The sequence below is a fragment of the Aureobasidium pullulans genome (assembly GCF_000721785.1).
Source record: "Aureobasidium pullulans EXF-150 unplaced genomic scaffold scaffold_2, whole genome shotgun sequence".
NCBI lineage: Eukaryota > Fungi > Ascomycota > Dothideomycetes > Dothideales > Saccotheciaceae > Aureobasidium > Aureobasidium pullulans.
The window spans coordinates 524,311-539,919 of NW_021941022.1; the positions used below are offsets into that span (position 1 = coordinate 524,311).

The 15,609-nt window shown below is 49.9% G+C and overlaps 7 protein-coding genes across 7 annotated transcripts; 4 read left to right on the plus strand and 3 right to left on the minus strand.

Annotated features, from left to right (window-relative positions):
• Positions 1 to 1,064: 1,064 nt before the first annotated feature.
• On the plus strand, positions 1,065 to 3,025 carry M438DRAFT_265591 (uncharacterized protein; the record flags this gene model as incomplete). Its single annotated transcript, XM_029900037.1, has 3 exons — positions 1,065 to 2,565; positions 2,623 to 2,804; positions 2,864 to 3,025. 3 exons carry the CDS (start codon positions 1,065 to 1,067, stop codon positions 3,023 to 3,025), a joined length of 1,845 nt encoding a protein of 614 aa, XP_029764553.1.
• Positions 3,026 to 4,540: 1,515 nt separating this feature from the next.
• M438DRAFT_265104 (uncharacterized protein) lies at positions 4,541 to 5,015 on the plus strand (the record flags this gene model as incomplete). Its single annotated transcript, XM_029899995.1, has 2 exons — positions 4,541 to 4,726; positions 4,779 to 5,015. Coding segments are annotated over 2 exons (423 nt in total), but the record flags the coding sequence as incomplete, so codon positions are not given.
• A 910-nt stretch (positions 5,016 to 5,925) lies between these two features.
• M438DRAFT_310594 (DnaJ-domain-containing protein) lies at positions 5,926 to 7,223 on the minus strand. Its single transcript, XM_029902428.1, has 2 exons — positions 7,031 to 7,223; positions 5,926 to 6,971 (listed from the first exon to the last, which is right to left on the minus strand). The coding sequence occupies exons 1-2, from the start codon at positions 7,167 to 7,169 to the stop codon at positions 6,220 to 6,222; spliced, it is 891 nt and encodes a 296-aa protein (XP_029764555.1). The 5' UTR covers positions 7,170 to 7,223; the 3' UTR covers positions 5,926 to 6,219.
• Positions 7,224 to 7,323: 100 nt separating this feature from the next.
• Positions 7,324 to 8,289, plus strand: M438DRAFT_341971 (cytidine deaminase-like protein). The gene is made up of 2 exons (XM_029904638.1): positions 7,324 to 8,073; positions 8,254 to 8,289. The coding sequence occupies exon 1, from the start codon at positions 7,386 to 7,388 to the stop codon at positions 7,920 to 7,922; it is 537 nt and encodes a 178-aa protein (XP_029764556.1). The 5' UTR covers positions 7,324 to 7,385; the 3' UTR covers positions 7,923 to 8,073; positions 8,254 to 8,289.
• On the minus strand, positions 7,987 to 8,745 carry M438DRAFT_265073 (uncharacterized protein; the record flags this gene model as incomplete). Its single annotated transcript, XM_029899992.1, has 3 exons — positions 7,987 to 8,073; positions 8,254 to 8,475; positions 8,536 to 8,745. 3 exons carry the CDS (start codon positions 8,743 to 8,745, stop codon positions 7,987 to 7,989), a joined length of 519 nt encoding a protein of 172 aa, XP_029764557.1.
• A 499-nt stretch (positions 8,746 to 9,244) lies between these two features.
• On the minus strand, positions 9,245 to 11,032 carry M438DRAFT_361722 (uncharacterized protein; the record flags this gene model as incomplete). Its single annotated transcript, XM_029907526.1, has 2 exons — positions 9,245 to 10,594; positions 10,646 to 11,032. 2 exons carry the CDS (start codon positions 11,030 to 11,032, stop codon positions 9,245 to 9,247), a joined length of 1,737 nt encoding a protein of 578 aa, XP_029764558.1.
• Positions 11,033 to 13,169: 2,137 nt separating this feature from the next.
• M438DRAFT_371315 (purine and uridine phosphorylase) lies at positions 13,170 to 14,294 on the plus strand (the record flags this gene model as incomplete). Its single annotated transcript, XM_029908251.1, has 2 exons — positions 13,170 to 13,225; positions 13,352 to 14,294. 2 exons carry the CDS (start codon positions 13,170 to 13,172, stop codon positions 14,292 to 14,294), a joined length of 999 nt encoding a protein of 332 aa, XP_029764559.1.
• Positions 14,295 to 15,609: the final 1,315 nt, after the last annotated feature.

Genomic DNA, 15,609 nt, shown 5'->3' on the forward strand with positions numbered 1-15,609 from the left:
CACGAAATTCTGCTCGCACATACAATTTCTTCAGGCCAATGCAATCGATCAAATGCGAAGCTATCAGATAAATTTGGCACACCACGGTGTTGGCATCGAGTCACTGCACGATGAGGAAGCTACGCCTCCCCCAAAGCCGAGTCCGACGCAGGCATGCGACTACGGTACATGAGTACGTGCTTACCATGCATCATGCAAAAGCTTAGCTCTTGCCATAAACCTTCCTACGCGTCAGATCGGCCCTTGCAGGAAAAACTCCTATTGGTCAATTCATCTTCCGTCTCACCACACATCATGATCTTGTCGCTCCTTCGGGCCTGTCTAAGAATCCTAAACGAGGATCACCTCTACACTTCGCATCGTTACATGCACAGGTACATGGCAGCAATGAGGCTCCCGGGAAGAATGTCGACCGCCGAGTTCGTTCTGGGAAATAGGCCGCTTCGCTTCCATGCCGCTCTCTGCCCTGCCCCAACATCAACACCGCCATCAGGATGCAAAGTCAAATACTCCGAGACCTACAATTCTGTCTGATCCTTGCTTAAGCCGCCTAGGATCCCGGGAGTCGATCTAGCGCCATCGGGATGTCCAGCATAGCTCGTGTCTTTTGCTCACCGGAAGGGCTCGTGGTGGTCACTGCCAATGTGGAGAACGAGCTGATATGCAATATTCGGTTTCTGCTAGTCTAGTCATGATCAATCTTGGTCTAGAGCTTCGCGATTGACCTGTTCGCCTCCATGTGGAGGGCGTTTCGCGGGTGTGTTGTCTTGGTTCTGACAGCCGGTATTGGATGAGGCCAATATATATACGAGCCTCGACCGACATGTCAAGTCGGACTATATCCTCATCACTCGTTCAGACTTCTCAAACTCCCTCAATCGTTCTCGCACCTTTCTATTCTCGGCCAGATTATCAGGGTTCCTTACTGATCAACTCGGCTCTGATTGCCCAACATGCATTTCCAGAAGCTCAGTGGGCTCTGCCTCTTGGCATTCGCCTCAGTCTCATGGGCCGATGCCGTACCTGAGGGTCGCTACCTATGGGGAGCTGACCGTATGGGCAAGATGGTCCGTCGAGCAACCACAAAAACTTCAACCACATCGACCAAAGCGTCTACCTCTTCAGTCAAGGCTTCATCTACCTCTTCTGTCAAGGCTTCTTCAACATCATCAGCATCATCAAAAACCTCTTCTGCCACTGTGATCTCTGTCTCAAGCAGTACCCCTGCTTCCTCAGTCAGCAGTGCATCGTCGTCAACTTCGTTGGTGGCTGATGCCGCGTGCACCAATGGACCAAACTCTCGTCAATGCTGGAGTGGCGGATACAGCATCAAGACAGACTTTGATCTGAAGCACCCTACTACAGGAAACACTGTTACCTACAACCTTGAGATCACTAACACAACATGCAACTTCGATGGCAATGGCGACATGCAGTGTTACCTCATCAACAATCAATTCCCTGGTCCCACCATCACCGCTAACTGGGGTGACCAAATCGTCGTCAATGTCAAGAACTCTCTTCAGAACAACGGCACTGGTATTCATTGGCACGGTATCAGACAGCTCAACAGCATGGGATCTGATGGCGTCGGCGGTCTTACTGAGTGCCCTATTCCTCCAGGCGCCAGCAGAACATACTCGTTCCAGGCAACTCAATTCGGTACTTCCTGGTACCACAGTCATCACTCATCGCAGTATGGTATGGGAATCACTGGTCAGATTGTGATCAACGGTCCTGCAAGTTCCAACTACGACATTGACCTTGGCCCTCTCCCAATCAACGATCTCTACTATGGCCTTGCAAACAACGTGAACGAGGTTACACTGCACAACCTTCAACAGAACCTGCCTCCCCCAGATGGTTCCAACATTCTCGTCAATGGTAAGGGTAAGAGCGCCAACGGTGGCTCTTACTCCCAGATGACCCTGACCCCGGGAAAGAAACACCGACTGCGATTGATCAACACTTCTGTTGATAACGCTATCCGTGTTAAGCTTGATGGCCATAACTTCACTGTCATGTCCGCTGATTTCATCCCCATTAAGCCTATCACCGGTCAGAACTGGCTTCTACTCGCTGTCGGTCAGCGATACGATGTCGTCTTCACAGCCAGCCAGGGTTCCGGAAACTACTTCTTCCGCGCCGAAGTCGCCACTGACTGCTTCAGTGGAAACACCGGAAAGGGACGTGCCCTCTTCACCTACTCAGGAACGACCGCCGCCGAGCCCACCGACAGCAACGAGGCTGCCCCCACCAATGGCTGCACTGAGCTCAACACTGTTCCTTACTGGACTCAAGCTGTTGACCAGAGCCAATATGCCTCTCAAGTTCAGACCCTCAACACTGGTGTTGCACCCGGTCTCACTACCAACGGGCAGAACTTTGCGCTCTGGAACCTGGACACCCGCGCCATGATGGTCAACTGGGACAAACCTACCGCTGAATATGTATTCGAGGGTAACACCAGCTATCCCGATCCCTACGCCGTCCTCGAGATCCCCACAGAGGGTACATGGACCTACTGGCTGATCCAAATGGGCCAGCAAAACCCACCTCTTCCTCGTACGTTCCACAATTTACCCAGATAAATCGTCTTTGTACTAATCAAGCTTTGTTTAGATCCCATCCATCTTCACGGTCACGACTTCTTCGTCCTGGGCTCCGGCGCTGGCGTATTCGATGCCTCAACCGCTGTTCTCAACTTCGCCAACCCACCCCGCCGTGATACCTCCATCCTTCCCGGTCTTGGTTGGCTTCTAATCTCCTTCCCTGCCAATAATCCCGGTATTTGGCTCATGCATGTACGTGCCTCTTATACACCTCCTAAACGTCCTGAGGTCATAGCTAACTTGATGTTTAGTGCCACATTGCATGGCATATCTCTGAGGGTCTTGGTGTTCAATTCATTGAAGCCAAAAACTCTATTGTCATGCCCGACAAGACCGCCTTCAACTCACAGTGTGATGCGTGGAGGTCTTACTCCAAGAACATGCTTTATCCTCAGATCGACAGTGGTCTCTAGATGCCTGTTTGCTTTACTGTTTCTTCTAGAAGTGAAAACTGTATCGGAGGGCTTTCAGTAATTTGGCTTGGTTGCATGATTGGCTTTTCGTATTCCTTTCTGTCTGGCTTCTGGTGGTCATCTCTCATTGAGATCGATAGGAGTTTTTTATTGTCGTTCTCGAAATCTTATAGGTTGAAATAAATACCTTTCTTGACATTTTTGCCGTTTCCAGCATTTTATCTCTATTCGGGCTCAATCTTTTGTCAGATTTGCGTTTTTACCTGAAAGCTTCGATTTTGACGTGTGGCATTTGCAAGTCAGCTGCTATCATTCCCGTGAATTGCTGTTAATCTTCCAGGACGGGATCTTTGATTGCAGGTGAATCGTGATCTTTGTCTTCGCTGTGGTCGTGTATGGTGTCCATCTGCACTTCTGCCAAGGCTAATGCTAGGAAGTCGCTTTGGCGTTCGTGCATCGTAACGCCCGTCCTGCGTCTCAACCAGGCGGCTACCACTGCGGCTTGGTATGCATGACAAGAGTTTTCATCGAAGTGAAAACATCACCCTTGCGACCATTCGCGTTTTGTTCTCCAAGGTTGACCGTCCCGAGTCATCGTCAGGCACGGGCTTGCGCTGCAAAATCGCCGAGAGGTGGAGTTCTGAAGACGGTTGACGATCCACCACGGGAGTCGAAATGATCGTCGTCCATTCTCCGAGATCGACATGAAGTCAACCATCCACAACAACAACGATGCTTCGTCCTGTTGAGTTTTCGTCCATGGTTTGATCTTGCTTGAAACACTGACGGTGTGGCCGTGGTTGTTCTGGAAGGATTATGCTGCTACTGAACACTGGGAATGATGTCGTCGGCCAAGTTCGACAGGGCGAACACCACGACGACATGACCTTTGGACTCGGTTATCTCGGTTCTCTTCCTATGATCACTGCATCTCACTTGTTCTCCACTTGTCAATATGGGTACGCAATTCAGCTCCGGCACTACAAACCTCAGCCGCCGAGCGCAAACTACAATCGTACGCAGCAATGGCAGATCGCTATGATGCCTGCGTGCCGTACGCGCCGTAGAAGGAGCACGGTTCTCTGCTGCCGAGCAACTCTTTTTCCCTACCACGAAAAACGGAAATACGACCAGTCAAGGATCCCGAATTAGAAATAGGCAGCCCGCAGTCACTCTGCCGCGCATAGCACCTGCTACTGCAACTTTGCCAACCTTGATCTGCCTGTTATGCATGACCCTGGTAAGTGCTAGTGAAAAGATCGAACAGCTCTTCAAGTGGAACTCTGGATGTCCGGATACGGGTCTGTCCTTCATGCTTCCATGACGATCTACCATAGTTGCCATCCCGAAGCGTTCTCTGCCCTGCGAGCTATTCTACCTGCTTGAGGAACATAAGTAGACATGTGCTCACCGCGTAGTTGATCCATGCCCTTGTAAAATTGCCATTTGTCTTTCGTTCTATACACCCAATCATTGTACATCATCAAGTTTACTCTACATATACTCTCGCTTAACATGAGATCAACATCCTTCTACACAGGCCTTGCTGCCATCTCTCTTGGTTCTGGTCTCGCCTCTGCCCAATGCCAAGTCTATGGTATTGACTTTCAGAGTGGCGGTTCCTACTTTCAAAACAGCGAATTGACGGATCCCTTCACACTGGTACAAGAGTTCTCGGGCTGTTCAAACGATACCGCAAACGTAAGAACCTGAAGTATTCAATAGATTTAACCTTTCCTAATCCGAGCTCCAGAACATCTTTGTCGACCCTAATGGCGACCAATATCAATGTTCAGACACTCCTCTGACGCCAGACTATGAACCTGAGACTGTTACTTGTAGTGACTGGCCAAAGGATAAACTCTACTCTGGAGACTGGTCTATGATTGTAATCAGCAACAACGGCGATGCTGATCCTATTGCCTTTCAAAGAGATTTCAGCCTCTCAGTCGGCACACCAACGACCATTACCTACACACCCACAGTTACAGCCACAGATGTCGAGACCAGCGTCAGCTCAATCATCAGCACGATTTCCAGCACAATCACCACAACTCTGGTTCCCAAGACGACGACAAAGAGACAACTCATCGCATTTGCAAAGCCCACTTTGTTGTCCCATCCTCTCAGTATCCAGGTCGTCACCAAGAACCTGTATACCGTGACCAAGACAAGATACCAACCCCACGTCACTCAAACAACCGTGGAAGCCAACCCATCTTGTGCATCACCCACGCCCAACTGGATCGCCGACCCTATCGCCCGCATCGAAGTCACCATCATAAAATCCGTATTCCAAAAGCTCAGCAATTCTGCAAAGTTCAAGCGCGGTATTTCCGAAGATGCAGAGGCCAAGCAAAATTTTGTCGCCGACAGATCTGCTCGTTTGCAACAAGCTCATGGCTTGGAAAAGAGAGCACCGGATGCTTCCATCAGCACCGTCACCGCGACAAACACTGCCGAATACGTCACGTCCACAACTACCCAATGGACCACTGTGACTTCGACATTCCCTACTACTTTACTGTCTACTATGTATGTTTTCCCCTCCTCCTCCTCCTCCCTGATCTAACTCCATCTCAATATACTGATATATTTACTAGTACATCCACACCCCCCACCGTAACCGTAACCCGCGCCCTCCTTGATTTCGCCGCTCTTCAAACTCTGATCCAAAATGTAATGCATGTGACAATCACGGATTATGAAATTGCCACCGAGACGCAAGTGAAGAGTGTACCGTGGACCGTCACTGTCACTTCCACCACTACACCTGCTGTTTGGGCTGCTCAATGTACCAATGGTGGTGGAAAGATTTGGTAGAGGAGAGGGAAAGAGGAAGGATGGAGAGCAGGGTTTGGAGAGGTTTGATGGAGGGAGTAGAACATATTGGTTTCAATGGATAGACTTTTTCTTCTTCTTGTTTGGGTTTGAGACTGGGAGATGTTGGTCGTGTTTCTTTGGTTGGGGTGATTGACATGATTGAGCAGGCTGAAAAAGCAATAGTGAGCAATCTTCTGAATGCTGGTTTGTGTTGAGCATGGCTATGAACAATTGCTTCCCTGTCCCGTTTCCTTGGTGAAAACCAACCAACGCCTCGCTATAATCAGTGTGCATGTGCCTTCCTCCCTTGTCGCCTATCCATTCCGACTGCCATGATCATCAGAGTTTCCGATGCAATCTCACTTCCCAATCTATGCCTTTGACCTCTTACTCTTCCTCTTTCCCATCTTTTCAAATGCTTCTTCCGGAGGCTCATCATCCGCCTCCTTTGCCCTCTTCTTTCCCTTTTTCTTAGGAGCAGCTCCATACTTTTCGGCAAGATTGTCCAAGAAGTCTTCACTTCTACCCTTGTTGCGTTGTTGGATCATTGCAGCTAGGGATGATAGATCTCCTTCTCCTTGTCCTGCTTTGGCTTTTCCTTTTCCTCTGTTGCCCTTTTTGTCGAGACCGAGTTTCTTTGCATGTTCGTCTGCTTCTTCGTGTTCTTCCTTTGCAGCAGCGATACGTCTATCGATGCTCTTCTGCGATTCTTGTGTGAACTTGACATGCGCCTCCACATCCTCCTTCTCAATAGCTTCATGGATAATCCCCCTGAATCTCTCTTCATCAACAGCAGGATTAGACACCATAACTTGCTGATAAACCTTTCCCATATCGCCCTTGTATTTGGTGTATGCGGCTAGCAAGGCTTCTTTTTCTTCATCACTGCCTTTGTATTCTGCGGTGAAAGAGGTGATTGTGTCTTCTGTGACGGCATTGGCGAATTGGGCGCGGTAGAAATCGCTCCAGTTGAAAATGTCGTCGTCGATGTCGAGGGATTCGTCCGTGCGGCCTGTGTTGTCGTAGCGGGTGCGGCGGCGTTCGTCGCTGAGGACGGCGTAGGCGAGGGCGATTTCTTGGAATTTGGTGTGGGCTAATTCTTTATCTGAGGGGGCTGCCTTGTCTGTTTGAAGTGATTAGTGGGAGAAAGGCATAAGTGAGCAGATGGTAGAGGGGTGTTACCTGGATGCCATTTCAGAGCGGCTTTGCGGTAGGCGGATTTGATTTGGTCTTGGGTTGCTGTTGTTTGGATGCCGAGGACTTCGTAGGGTTCGACGGTTGGGGGCTCGTCTAGCTCGAGGTCGTCGATATTGGTAGCCATGATGCTGATGTGTTGGTGTTGTAATTGTCAATCGTAAGAGAAGCAAAACAGCTTCAGAGTCTCAACGCGTCGAAAGTCAAGATGACGCGCTCGGACACGAAACCAATTTGACCAATCTCGAGCCTCGGCATCAAACAAAGTGACGAAAGCGACACAAGATCACAGTCACAGCTCTCTGTTCTCTCACTTCCAGCCCTCCCACTCACAACCGAAACAATGACCCAACACACCCACCAAGACTACATGCGTCTCGCCCTACTTGAAGCCCGCAAATCCCCTCCCAAACCCACAAACTACTGCGTCGGCGCCATCCTCGTGTCCCCTTCCTCACCCCACCCCATCCTCGCAACAGGCTATACACTCGAACTCCCCGGCAACACCCACGCCGAACAATGCGCACTGCTCAAACTAGCCCAAAGCATGAATATCTCAGAGGAACACGTGGGCTCCATAATGCCTGAAGATACAGTGCTGTACACAACAATGGAACCTTGTGATTTGAGGAATAGTGGGAATCTACCTTGTACGGAAAGAGTGCTGTTGACGACGAGGAATAGTGGGGAGCACAAGGGGGTCAGAAAGGTTTATATCGGGGTCAAAGAGCCTGAGAAGTTTGTGGGTGAGAACAAGGGGAGGAAAAAGCTGGAAGATGCTGGCGTTGAGGTCATACATGTGCCGGGGCTTGAAGATGAGATTTTGAACGTGGCGACTGCTGGACATGTACAGGCAGAAGCAGAAGAGGAAGAGCAATGATGAATAATATTTCCTGATTATCTGCTAGTCATACAGTGTCATGATGGGGAGTCTCGAGACGTCTCTAGTTGCCTCTGGCAGCATCCTCCTCCTTGTTCTTGGGCACGCTGATGATCTTGGGAACTGTGACCGAGTTGAGGTTGCGGAATGCCTGTAAGGAAGAAAGAATTAGCAAATGTCGTTTGAAGATACCAGACTTGGAGGCTGAACAAAACGAAGCGGTTCTCACCCGCCACAGCCATGTCCACCAGACAAAGCTCCACAGGTAGAAGATCCAAGCCCATGTATAATTTGCCCACCACAACGGATTCAGCAATTGGATAAAACTTACGTTTGCGACGGCACCGTCGGGAAGCTTGCCGTCCCACTTGTCCTCGACCTTGGTAATCTTGCCTCCCTCGTGGAAGATGTTCACCACTGATGAGATGGTCTGTTCCTTGCCGATACCCTTGACGACGTAACGGGTCTTCATGTTCATGCTGATGGGGTTGCCAGATGATGTGACCTCGTGGCTCAATCTCTCAATCTCGCTGAATGCTGACTGAAGACCGTACTGCGGAGGGATGCTGTATTAGCCTTGATAAGACGAGACATGAGGTGAGGAGTTACCTACCCACTGTGCCTCGTACTGCTTGCGGCCCTGAGCAATGGTGATGGGGTCCTCGAAAACACCGTCATCCTTCCAGAGCTGCAGCTTCTCAAGACTGGGGCGGCCGGCGAAAAGATCAAGAACACTGCCAACCAGCGTCTTCTGATCACCCTCAAGACTGACACCAGGTGCAGTCTTGATGTTGGTGTTTTCAATGTTGAGTCCGGAAGACATGGCTGCTGTTTGCGTCTGGTTCAAAGGTTGAGTTCTTGCGAATTGTAGGCTTGCGGGTCTGCTGAGGATGTTTGCAGTTTGTTGAATGTAGCGAGGAGTAAAAGGACGCATTTGGTTTGGGTTTTGTAAGAGAAGAGGTGGAGAGGAAAGGGACGAAGGAGTTTGCTGTGTTGCTCGGATTGCTTTCAATTGACAGCTGCATAAACGGTGTGGTCACAGTGACTACATTCTTTACCTTGATGTCATGCGGGGAGGGCTTGTGGAGATCCTTCGCGGCTCAAGAGGGAGCTTGGACCCTGTCTCGGAACAACCACCGTGTCGAAGAAGAACCCTCGGGACGTGATTGGGGGCAACAGGCAGCTGGTTTATGCTCTTGCGTGACTTTGACACTATTGTGCGTGTTACATATGAGAAGCGAGATTAGAATGTCGAAATGACCTCGGAATACACAGCAGAACATGTTTTGACAGAGACAACGACCACAAGCCAAAGTTTCAAGTCAAGGTCCCGAAGTTCTCGTCGCTGAGACATAAATTTTTGACTCATCTCTCAGAGGGATGATGAGTTGATCGATGAATTCTCGCTTGAAATCATCGTTCCGCAAATCAGCTCCTGGATGCGCGAACCAACTTATGCATGCAGAGATGGCATTATAGAAGGCTTTTGTCATGTTTCCCTTCTCTTGTTCGACCCAATTGTTGACTGTGACCAGATCAGCCATTCTTTGGTCTCCAGCTGCTGGACTTTGAGAAGAAGGGAACGGCTCCCTGGCGAATATCTCCAAGAGCATAATACCAAGTTTGAGGAAGGCGTATTTGTCGTCAACAGCCATGTGTGTTACAGTCACGCCCATGCCGCCAGGGTTTGCTTGTAGAGGACCAACAGCAGGGCTCAAGTAAGTCTGCCGTATGAAAGGTCGCTCGATATCTGCCGCATCCAGAGATGTCGCGCGCTGTACAAAATACACGTCTTCGGATCGCCATTGACCACTAATCCAAGCAGTCGAACGCAGCTGGAGGAAAGATGAGGCGATTGTCAACCCAAGGAGACAAGCTTGGAAGCTATTGAAAGGCTTTTGACGTCTGGTTCCCGTAGGAGGTCTGGAGATAACGTCTTTGAGGCTTGTGGAACTTCCTGAACGGTGCTTGTACAGATCCTGCAGCTCTTGTGATAGTGGATAGTCTCTTAGTAGTCGTTCCTGATGGTCCACACAGAAACCAGCACATTTCTGAGACCGCGATCCCTCCATTGCGATGCAAAGGCAACCGACCGTTGGCAGTTTGGTGACATCTATCTGGGGTGTCGCTTGCGAGCTCGCCTCAAAAGCCACTCTGCTTTGGACAACAGCGGCAGTCCCATCGTCATGCAGCACGTGTACCTGAATGCTACGGTACACGGACGGGGACATAAGATTAGGTATGGTTAGGTGGAAGGCGACGCTGTCCACCGAATCCGGTTCCTGAAAATTCGAGTGCGGTATCTGGACTCGTGGCTCCAGCATCAGATTGACGACATGGCTTGCATGCTGTGAACATGTCCAAGTTCCACTAAGGACTTTATAGAGTCGTTCTGCGCCCTTCTGCACGTGGTGCAATGGTGTACTGAAGGCTTTTCTGGAACCTTTGGATCTCGCTTTAGCCAGCTTCTTGCTCTTTTCAGTAAAAGACTGAAGTTGTCTGTTGTGTTGCATCAGAGCCTCAAGCAGTGGCTGTATGCGTCTGCCCTTGTGACTGAACTTCAACTTCTTCTGAAACTCGTAGGTGTGTAGAAACGATTGAGGAGAACGACGGGGCAAGCTTTGCTTTGGCTTGTGAGAGGTCACCAAAGCCTCCAGTTGCGGACCTGTAACCTAAAGAATAAGCCATCGTTCTCGCAGTATAACATCATTGATATCACATACTTGACCCTGCCTCTGTATGTCCAATATCATAGCTAGTTGCTCCATGTCATCGAATATTTGGGCCACAATAATACGGAAGGACTCATAAGCTGTTCCCAGCTGTCGTTGGAGCTTCGTGTTCAATTGAGAATCCTTCCACAGATCGCCGTAGCCACGTGTGATCATATCATCCAGTTCATCTTGGTCAGTAAGTTCAGTCAATAGGTATTGCAGAGTCAGGCTGAACTCCGTGTATTGAACAAGAAGTATGATCCTGTACCGAGATGCTTCTTGTTCATGGTTGAAGAAGCGCTGGAAGGGTCGAAGACCTGCCTCGTAGTGCTCAAATGCAGAGATGAAAAGTGGTACGACCGCGAGAACAAGGCCAGCTACTTCGAGGCCGGACATGCTGCCACTTGACCAAGGCTGTTGTAATTTCGAAGAAACGATATTTGGACGGAAGAAGTACTGACTCTTGAGAGCTTACCCTCCAGCGCTTACTCTCCGGGGCTGAGTCGTGGAGGAGCGCGGTGTACATGCAGGCGTAAAAGCGCCACTATCGATAGATGCACATGGAACGACATGCAGTATAGGTGCAACGTAGATTTTTGTGCTTCCGTCGCGTCCTTGTAGACGTTATATCCAGACAATCAACAAACATTCGAGAAGGCTCGTTCAGAGTCTTCAACAAGATCTCGTTCTGCGTGAGTTAGGAAGCGTCATTGTGGAAGGAGCAGGCCCTAGATAGCGACGCGCTGGCAATGCAACGCCACAATGCAGCCAGCTTGCAGGATGAGTTCATCTCACTGCCCGGCATTCGTTTAGAACCCGTCCTTGCGCAGCACGAGACCTCTTTGCCTTTCACTTCCGGACTCTTGTGTATTTCGTTCACGATAACTTGTTCACCAAACGAAGTGTGAACGGGTGAAGCATCGTTACAAAGCTGCCCGAGCGATGAACACACTTGGCGGCGCGACAGAAGCATGTCTGCATGCTTTTGGTCTTGTCAATGAGCGGCTCAAAGATCAACCCGAATCTGGTGTCATCTTGGACCTCCAAGAAGAGCTCGACAGAGTCAGAGTGTGGGCAGGAAATCTGGGAGCTCTCGCAAAGGGTCATAGCGCTCTCGAATGGCGGCTTCGTGATGCGGATCTTATCCGCTCAACCATTCTTACGCTCCTTGGTCTACTGCGTGAAACTCTTCTACGCAGTCAGCATTCCCTCAACTCATATCTTAGCAAAGTTAGCAGCGCAACTTACTTGTCCCAGTCGTCGATACACAATCCAAATCAGGTGCGATTGTAGCCATCTCTAGCAATGATGCCTCCGACGCTATATCTTTACCATCTGACGACGAAAGTGACGCACCTGATTCAGCAGCCACTGCGACAGACTCTCTTGTGCTCACTGTTGTGGAGTTGGTGAACAGTCTTTACCGTTTGTCGTTCAAGATTCGAAACTCGAAAACACGACCGTCAAGAGCCAGATTTTACAAAGAGATTGATCTTGAGTCCGGTCTGGAGCTATTTGACGATTTCTATGCCGATATTGACCGCGACCATGTGTTTGAACTTCTTGGAAATCTGCGAGCAAGTTCGAAAGCTATTGACAACGACGAGACGTTACTAGACCGGCTGCACCGAACCAATTGTGATTACGACTTCAGTACGAAGATTACACGGACAGACGTTCTTGTCTCTGATAGCAAACTCATCGCATTGAGGCTGGCGACTGCCAATACTACACGCCGCAGAAAGTTCCGATACTGGTCGAAGCATGCGGATAAGTTGGCGGCTACTGAAGAATCACCACAGGCACATCAACAGTTTCAGATAGCTCATGATGGAGCACAACCCGGTGAGGGATCCAAGAAAATCAAGCCTGACCAGCGGAGTGACCTAGAGAAATCCATCTATACCACAACTGAAGCAACCGAGGTCATTACAGGGATTAACGTTGCAGGCTTGGAGACCGAATCCGTCGCTTCCATTGCGACCACAGCACAAGATCTCGAAGGCCACGTCGTCAGCTTGCCACCGCCACCCAAACTGGCCTCAGAGGGTAAAGATTTCGTATGTCCTTATTGCCATGTGCTTTGCCCACCACGACATGGGTCTGAGCGTCTCTGGAGGTACGTTCAAACCAGTGTATGGGCCTCTAGAGCCTTCGTACCCGTTTCCTTGACTGGGCATGACTGAAACCAAGGGGTAGAGCACATGTGATCCGGGATCTAGAACCCTACGTCTGCACTTATGCTGACTGTTCTTCTGGAGATCGTCTTTATGATTCACGAGCCGATTGGGTGGATCATGAAAACAAGAAGCATCGGGGTGTATGGAAATGCGCTCTCCACAGTACCCTTGCCTTTCTGACAGAGGCGAGCCTGAAATGTCACCTAGGACAAGACCATGCCATGACACAGGATCAAGTTGATGCATTGTCTCGTATATCTGGATGTACTACAGAAGACGAGCGAAAAGAGTGTCCAATCTGTCTCGAAACGGTCAGACAAATACCCAACTTCGTTCTGCATCTCGCAAACCACATGGAAAGGATTGCGACGTTCTCTCTTCCAAGAGATCTGATTTCCGACGACGGACAGTCAGCGAAGTCCAATGAAGCCGTTCCCGAAACAGGCAGTGACATACTCACACAGATATCTGGCTCTGCCGACGATTCCGAAAGTGAAGCTGCTTCGGAAGTTTGGCACCGTTACTCTGGCCGGAGCCATGCTGTGGAGGGCTACCAGATCGGCTGGATCTGCGCTCTGCCGGTCGAAGCTGACCTAGCAGAGCTTATGCTGGACAAGATTCACGACGCGATACCCCTGCCAGCAGATGACGACAACATCTACACCTTTGGACAAATTGATGTGGATGGTGAAGGGAGATTTCATAACGTAGTCATTGCTCGACCGCCTGGGGTTGGTACGGGAAGAGCTGCTGCGGCCACGGTCGCCAATGACATGCGCCGCACATTCACAAACCTCAAATTCTGCCTCATGGTCGGAATCGCTAGTGGTATCTGGAGCCCAGAAGTCGATGTCCGACTTGGCGATGTGGTCGTTGGCGCACCCGACGACAACGGACCTGGAGTTGTGCAATATGACCATGGCAAATACATGCAAGGAAAAGATTTTGTGCATAGAGGGATCCTGGACAAAGCTCCAAAAGTGTTACGCGCTGCTGTCAGTGTCGCAAAGCAAGTACGCCGGAGAAAAGCGTTTCTTTCTCATCTTGATGATGAGGACGTGAAGGAGCTGGCACCACGTCCCACCGACGACATTCTCTTCGAGGCTGCTTATACTCATCCCGATGGAGCTCGCTCATGCGCCGGTTGCGAAGTGCAAAGGAAACAGAAACGACCCGAAAGACGCGATCTCGTACCACTAGTTCATTACGCTACTATTGCTTCAGGCAATGGCGTTGTTAAGGATGCCCTCTTTGCAGACGATGTCCGTCGCAAGCATGGCATTCTATGCTTTGAGATGGAGGCCGCTGGTCTTTATAACTTTCCTTGCCTTGTCATTCGTGGTATCTCGGATTATGCGAATACGCATAAGAGCGACGATTGGTATGCCTACGCCGCTTCCACCGCCGCAGCATATGCCAAAGAACTGCTTAAAGTGGTTCCATTGACAGCAATTTCACAACTTCCTTCCATAGGTTAGTCGGCATCGTCCGTATCAAAGAGCTTCTTCAGCATCGTCACCAACGTCACCTGACGCCCTTTGGGAAACAAGCATTGGCTGGTGCCATACCCTTCCACTCCTTTGTTCACAGGTCCTGAGTCGGTTCTGCAGAAGGTAAAAGACCACCTCGTACTGCACAGTGATGACATATTGCCATATATCGAAATCCTTCTGAAGTTACTCCCCAGCTGACCCATTCAACACACTTAGCCTGTCGCTACCATGTGTACGTAGACATCTCAATCTTGGAGTCCAGCCCTGTTCCCATCCAATGTATTTGACATACCATGACGCAGCTATCACTTCTCTGTACCCACCAACACAGATCCGGAAAATGGTGAACCACAACCTCATCCGTCATCCCATCATCCCACCGGAGCAACAACGAACAACCACGAACGCTTCTACACCCGAATGACCTCGCCCAACTCACCGGGCACGTTTGCACATCACACGGGCTCACACCTTTCTCCCGGCACACAAAAGCCGCACCAGTAAACTCTTCTGAGACAGGGCACATCTAGGGCACACCTCGGTATCTATATATTGATTTCTCGGGTGCTAAGATAAGGCTCTCGGAGGTTTCTGATTGTTTTGGTTTGGGTACTTTGGTACTTCACGGCAGTGGACAAGCCACGATTTGCAGATGAACTCGTGGAGATGATGGGTTTGCGGGTGGGAGCCGTGGATTGGGCAACGGGTTTGGGATAACGGTGTTGGCTGAAGGTTCATGTGGTTGAGAGATGTTCGGCGTGTGAGGCTTGGGATACGAGAGATGCTGATAGCGTGGTGGTGCAGCGTCTACAAGTCTAGCGAGATATCACAAAGGAGGTCAAATGTCGACAAGTGAATAGTAGAAGTAGAAGTGACTGCAGTATAGAGAAGCTATTGCAGCATAAAGCATGAGATTAGAGCTACAGAAAGTAACAAAGTCTATCGAGGCATCGGATCCTTTCCCGGGAGGTCCATATGAGACCAGACATTTATCGCATGAGTGCCCGAAAGTCCAGCCGGCTACTGTTGAACACAGTATAAACCTTAGGGTGTTCACTGGCAGATTGCCATCCACGAGAATCGCGGTAGTGATCTTGTCCTCATGAACCTACAAGTTGAGCCGAAGGCGCAAGCGGTAAGAACAGATATATCCTAGCAATAAGGGCAAGTATTCCGTGTGATAGTAAGTCGAGGCGTGAAGTGCAGTGCAATGCTCAAATAGGGTTGTGGAGTCGGCATGTTTTTGTGTATAACCGTTGCGGAAAAAAACGTCGACATTTAAATACGTCTCGGCATGCAG

Bases quoted from the DNA above. Each gene is read 5' to 3' on its own strand.
- M438DRAFT_310594 (XM_029902428.1), bottom strand. From the start codon at position 7,169: ATGGCTACCAATATCGACGACCTCGAGCTAGACGAGCCCCCAACCGTC. The intron at 6,972-7,030 runs GTAACACCCCTC...CACTTCAAACAG, and splicing joins CGCTCTGAAATGGCATCCAG to ACAAGGCAGCCCCCTCAGAT.
- M438DRAFT_341971 (XM_029904638.1), top strand. From the start codon at position 7,386: ATGACCCAACACACCCACCAAGACTACATGCGTCTCGCCCTACTTGAA.